Source organism: Jaculus jaculus, chromosome 14 (assembly GCF_020740685.1).
Source record: "Jaculus jaculus isolate mJacJac1 chromosome 14, mJacJac1.mat.Y.cur, whole genome shotgun sequence".
Classification (NCBI taxonomy): domain Eukaryota; kingdom Metazoa; phylum Chordata; class Mammalia; order Rodentia; family Dipodidae; genus Jaculus; species Jaculus jaculus.
In genome coordinates this window covers 52280313-52286487 of record NC_059115.1, presented here as the reverse complement: position 1 = coordinate 52286487, position 6175 = coordinate 52280313, and the positions used below count along the sequence as shown (strand labels likewise).

The following is a 6175-nucleotide window of genomic DNA, read 5'->3' as shown; positions in this document are numbered from 1 at the left end:
TTAAAATATTTTATTTATTAGAAAGAGAGAAAGGACACACTATGGCCTCTAGCCACTGCAAACAAACTCCACATGCATGCACCACTTTCTGCATCTGGGTTTGCGTGAGCACTGGGGAATTAAGCCTGAGTCCTTAGGCTTTGCCAGCAAGCATCTTCACTGCTAAACCATCTCCCCAGCCCTCACTAGAGTTTTAATAAGTGTGACTATGGTCATGTGTACCCCTCTATCTCCCTGGAAATTCACTCATATTTTCACTGGGCTTTTAGAATGCAGGCAGTCTCCTTCTTACCACTAGTGCCTATTGCTTCCTACGATAAACCCCAACTGACTTCAGTCTCCATAGGCTATGTTCACTCACAGGTGCTTTGCCCACTTTCTTGTTTGAAACTCACTACAAGTTAGTTTCCTTCTAGGTGTATTCCTCAGACTAGCTGACAAGTCACTTCTTCCCAAGTCTGGTGCCTTTGCATTCTCATGGTACTAGGTTTCTCTGTCCTAGAATTTCTGTTTCCAATTATAAGTTTATATGAGTGACTATCAGTCTTAATTTTCTAAAATATTTTTATTTAAAAAATTGCAGGGAGAGGCCTGGAGAGATGGCTTAGCAGTTAAGCGCTTGCCTGTGAAGCCTAAGGACCCCGGTTCGAGGCTCGGTTCCCCAGGTCCCACGTTAGCCAGATGCACAAGGGGGCGCACGCATCTGGAGTTCGTTTGCAGAGGCTGGAAGCCCTGGCGCGCCCATTCTCTCTCTCCCTCTATCTGTCTTTCTCTCTGTGTCTGTTGCTCTCAAATAAATAAATAAATAATATTAAAAAAAAATTGGAGGGAGAGAGAATGAGAATGAATGAGAAGAGCATGCCCGGGCTCCTTGCTGCTACAAATTCCAGATGCATGTGCCACTTTGAGCATCTGATTTACATGGGTGAACTGAGCCCAGGCGGTTAGGCTTTGCAAGCAAACACTTTAACTGCTGAGCCCTATCTCTAGCCCCCTATTTATCATTCCTATATATTTGTGTTTCCTCCCCAAGACATCTAAGCTCCTGTTATTTATCTACCCAATCAGTTCTGGCACTTTCTACTACATTTCAGAAAACGATTAACACCTTTTTTCAGTTGCTCAGGTCCAAACCCTTGGATTCTTTTCTTTTTTTCACACTCCTTATCTATCAGCAAGTTCTATCATCTCCCCAGAATTCAACCACTTACCTCACTCCCTTTCCACTACTACCCATTGTGGTCAAGGACACACTTACTTTCGGGATTATTGCAGCAGTACCTCTTAACACAATTGCTTCTTTCTTTGTCCCTGCAATTTACTTCTATTTATGATATGGCCATTATGCTGATTTTTTTTTTTTTTAGGTTTTTGAGGTGGAGTCTCACTCCAGTCCAGGCTGATCTGGAATTCACTACGTAGTCTCAGGGTGGCCTCCAACTCATGGCAATCCTCCTACCTCTGCCTCCCGAGTGCTGGAATTAAAGGCGTGAGCCACCACACATGGCTTCAATTCTTTACAATCATGTTGTTAGGCAGCACTATCTGGTGTGATCATCAGTACTTACTCAAAAATCTACATAGTACAGCCTATCCCATAGGTGGGTTATAACCTATATAAGGCATAGCCAATTGCTGCAAGGCAACAAGGCTATACAGAATGCTACTGAATGCCATAAGCACTTTTAACACAGTGGTGTCTCTGTATGCAAACATTGAAAAGTACAGTACAAAAGTCAGATAGCCATTTTTCAGTCCCATTATGATCTTATGGGACCACCTTCCTGAAACGTTATTGCAGTAGTTTGCATTGTCCCCCATAAAACACTGTATTTTGCATGCTTGATCCCCAGCTGATGGCAGTTTGGGAGGTGGAGCCTTGCTGAAGGAGGTGTGTTGTTGGGGGTAGGCTTTCAGGGTGCAAGAGCCAGCTCCCCCTTGCATGAGCTTAGTTCACTCTCTTGCTATCTTCCACCTGTTGTTGCAAGGAGTGTTGTCCAGATTCTTTTCTAGGGCCGTATTTTTCCTGACATCATGAAACTTCCCCTTGTGACTATAAACCAAAATAAACCCTTTCCTCTTATCAGCTGCTTTTGGTCAGGTGTTCTGTTCCGGAAACTTGAAAGTAACTGTGACAATTATTAAGCAGGAAGTAATGATATGTGAGATGTTATTAACACATCAAATTCTTAGTAGAAAACTGCATTGCTTAAAGGATCACGTGATTTTTCTGCCTTCTAGTTTTGTGTTAATCTTAAAGCTTAAGTTGGGCTATAGAAGCTCTGGCTACATGGTCCAAGAGCTACATATTCCATCTCCATCTTTAAAGTAAAATGAACCGATAACATTGTTAAGGTCAAATAAGACCATGGCTACTGACAAATTAAAAAAAGCTAGCTGGTTACTTTTATTTTCAGCAAGGGTTCTGCAAAAGCGGTTTATCCTTTCATAAAACACACACACACACACACACACACACACACACACACACGCCATTCACTGTTTTTACTCAGGGCTTTGGAGAGGCTGAAATGGACTATGATGTTAAGTTGGGAAAACAAGTGCTTCCCTACATTTTCACAGACAACAAGCAAAGCAAAGCAGGAATACCTTTCTGTGTTAAAACAGGACTTCTTCACAGCCCCAACCAAGAAGACTCCATGTAATTCCAGGATTGGTTGCTGCAAGTCACTGTATTCAGAAAACTGGGCTTCCTATCACTGAAGTTAAAAAAAAACTGTCTTGCAACATCACAAGTAAGCTCCCTTCTCACCTCCAAACACCAGCCTCTAAATTAAAGGTGTCACCCCCACCCATCCACCGCATCACCAAAAAGAATAACCTTTCCAATATAACTGGAGGGTGGGGTAGACCGCTCGCAGGTAGCACGGGGTTCGGGAAGGGAAGCCTGCCGCCCCAGAGCCAAGAGCTTCAGGGCATAGCAAGCGGGTGAGAGGCCCGAGCAGGCCTGGCCCGGGAGCTCGCCCAGGCCGCCAGCGCATCCGGAAGCGCCCGCGGGCTCCACAGGAAAATGCCCAGCATCACGGGCAAGCGACAGCGCCGGGGGGCCGCGGCCTCGGGTACCACGCGCCTGCAGGGAAGAGGCCCGGCCGCCGCGCGGGCAGCATCTCGCGAGATCTCGCCGGCCCATCCTGAGCCCTGCGAGTTCAGAACTTAAAGCGGCGAGTAAGCGTCGCCCCGAGCGTCGGAGCTTTCGGCGGCGGCCCGGGGGCGCGGCGGGTGTACGGCCACCACGCCTTCTCCGGGAAGGGAAGGGGGCGAGCGCGGGAGGAGGCCGGCCCGCTTCTCCTGGCCGCCGAGCGCGCTGGAGCTGGGGAGCGGTGGGCGACCGAGGAAGAAGAGGAGGAGGAGGCGGCGGCGGCGGACCGTTCTCCCGGCCGCTGCGTCGCGGAGCCCGGGGGGCCCCAGGGAGCGTGCGCCGCGCGGGCGGCGCTGCGGGGCCGCGGGTGTGGGCGGGCCGGGGGCGGGCGCGCCGCGAGCTCCGCCTCCCGCGTGCGGCGAGCCCCGGAGCGGCCGCGGCGGCCGCCGAGCCTTTAAAGCAGCGGACCCGCCCCGCGGCCGCGGCACTCGCGCGCGACTCGGCGGCTTGCCGGAGGCTCGCTCTGCCGCCGGCCGCGGCCAGGACCGCGGGCTCGGTCACCGGGCTCTCTGCAGAGCCGCGCCGGCCGCCGCTCACCCGGGGGTGGAGTGGAGTGGAGTGGAGTGGGGCGGGGTGGGGGGGGTCTGGAGCGAGGACTGCCCGGAGCGCGCTCTGCCGCCGCCACGTCCGCCCGCCCGGCTGGCTCTGCAGGTCCGAGAGTCGGGGCGGTGATGGAGCCGGGGCCCACGGCGCCCTCCACCGGCGCTCCGAGGCTTGCCGGGGACCGGGAGACACCACCGGCCGCCGCCGCCGCCGCCGCCGCCGGGGTGGAGCTGCCCGGCACGGCTGTGCCCTCGGCGCGGGAGGATGCTGCAGCGACGAGCCGCGGGAGCGGCGGGATCCGAGGCGAGGGCGCGGCGGCCGCCGGCGACGGGCTGGGCAGACCCCTGGGGCCCACGCCGAGTCAGAGCCGCTTCCAGGTGGACCCGGTTTCCGAGAACGCCGGGCGGGCCGCGGCGGCGGCGGCGGCGGCAGCAGCAGCTGCGGCGGCGGCTGGAGCTGGAGCTGGAGCTGGAGCTGGGGCTGGGGGCAAGGAGACCCCCGCGGGCGGGAAAGCCAGCGGCGAGAACGGCGCGGCCAAGGCTAGCGAGGAAGCCAAGGGCCGCTTCCGCGTGAACTTCGTGGACCCGGCTGCGTCCTCGTCGGCGGACGACAGCCTGTCGGATGCGGCCGGGGTCGGCGGCGACGGGCCCAACGTGAGCTTCCAGAACGGCGGCGACACGGTGCTGAGCGAGGGCAGCAGTCTGCACTCGGGCGGCGGCGGCAGCAGCGGCCACCACCCGCACTACTACTACGACACGCACACCAACACCTACTACCTGCGCACCTTCGGCCACAACACCATGGACGCCGTGCCCAGGATCGACCACTACCGGCACACGGCCGCTCAGCTCGGGGAGAAGCTGCTCCGGCCCAGCCTGGCCGAACTGCACGACGAGCTGGAAAAGGTGAGCTCGCCCCTCCCCGGAAAGGTTGGGTCCCCCTCCCCTGGTGCGTGCTTGGTCACTGGATGTGGCCACCGAGGACCCCCCCCCCCAATCCCCCTCCGTGAGGTGGCAGCAGCCGCGCGCTTAAGTGGACTCGCTTGCATCTGTGGATCCAGCTGTCAAGGGTGGAATTGCAGCGGAATGTAACTTAAGCTCTCCAAAGTTTGCAGCGGCTCTGGCTGGTTACGTGATACTGGAGAGAGGCGGCATTTAGCAGTCCATCCCCATCCGCCTCTGTGTCTCTCGTGGACACTTGTCTTTTTCACCCAGTCTTGACAATATAGCACCTCTCTTGAGTTGCCCTGGTGTTTATGGCCCCTGAGGAGGGAGTATGGGAGAGGTTTAGGTGAGGGCCTCTCTCAGGTTACACCTAACATCTGTGTCCTCCTTAGAGTGAGCGAATGGCTCATGGACACCCATTAGCCCGCCCCCCCCCCCCCAAGGTTAGTGTTTGAAGGAAAAATCTTAATAGGGTGTGTTTGTAGTCTATGAATTATTAAAGCTTAATTCTTTGCAACCTTGAATATGCAACGGATTATAGAAATCTTAAATCTTGGGACAAGCTGTTCTGATAAGGGCATAAATCCACTTTATGTAATGTAAACCTTTTGAAAGAGGGCAATATAAAAATTGAAACAGATAAGTTTTTAAAAATGAAAAAAAAAATTAGTTTTTCTTTGGAGGATAACCACAAAGACCTTCTGGAGACTTATTCACACAAGCACTTTGTAAACAGAAAGCCATCCCTGTACACTCTGCCTTTACTAATCTTGTTTGTTTGTTTGTTTGTTTTCCAAGGTAGGATCTTGCTCTCTACCCCAGACTGACCTGGAATGCACTCAGGGTGGCCTCGAACTCACGGGGATCCACCTGTCTGTCTCTGCCTCCCGAGTGCTGACACTAAAGGTGTGCGCTACCACGCCTGGCTCTACTTGTGTTTTTTAATAGCGGCAGAAAACTTTTATTTCTTCAGGGTTCAAATTCATTATTTGGAGATTACATTGATGATTTTGAGACTTGATTAATATTTAACTTTTATGAGTCAGAATTACTTAACATCTGCCTTTACAAGTGTCTTATGGAATTTTGTGACTTCAGAGTTGGTGCCAAATAAGTTGGAATGATCATGGTGTGAAAAAGCTAAAATCTCCCATGTGATTTGTTCTGATTATGACAGTTAGATCTCATACATCATTTCCTACAAGACTGCACTTGTCCCAACGTTTGATCAAGTGACATTTCGAGTTTGAAATAATGACAGGTCCCCACTCTTAAAGCTTATCGATCATGTGAGAACATTGACCATTGAGCTTCTCATACTACTGCTACCGTTCCATTGTGGGAGTTTTTTTCTTTTGATCATTTCAGAAACAAAATTCTAAAACAGTTCCATTTTCTTGAAGTATTTTTACCATTGGGAATGTTATGCCAATGTATTTCAGATTCCCCCCACCCCTCAAAAAAAGAAAGAAAACTACCCAAGTAGGTTATCAGTAAACCCACAAATTGCAAAATTTAAGTTGCAGAA

General features: G+C 52.2%; 1 protein-coding gene across 2 annotated transcripts in view; it reads left to right on the top strand.

Annotated features, from left to right (window-relative positions):
• Positions 1-3831: 3831 nt before the first annotated feature.
• Slc12a2 (solute carrier family 12 member 2) overlaps positions 3832-6175 on the top strand; it is a 108873-nt gene continuing 106529 nt past the window's right edge. For both annotated transcript variants that reach the window (XM_045133572.1, XM_045133571.1), the window contains exon 1: positions 3832-4608. In XM_045133572.1, coding sequence (XP_044989507.1) covers positions 3832-4608 — 777 coding nt within the window. The remainder of the gene's footprint in view (positions 4609-6175) is intronic.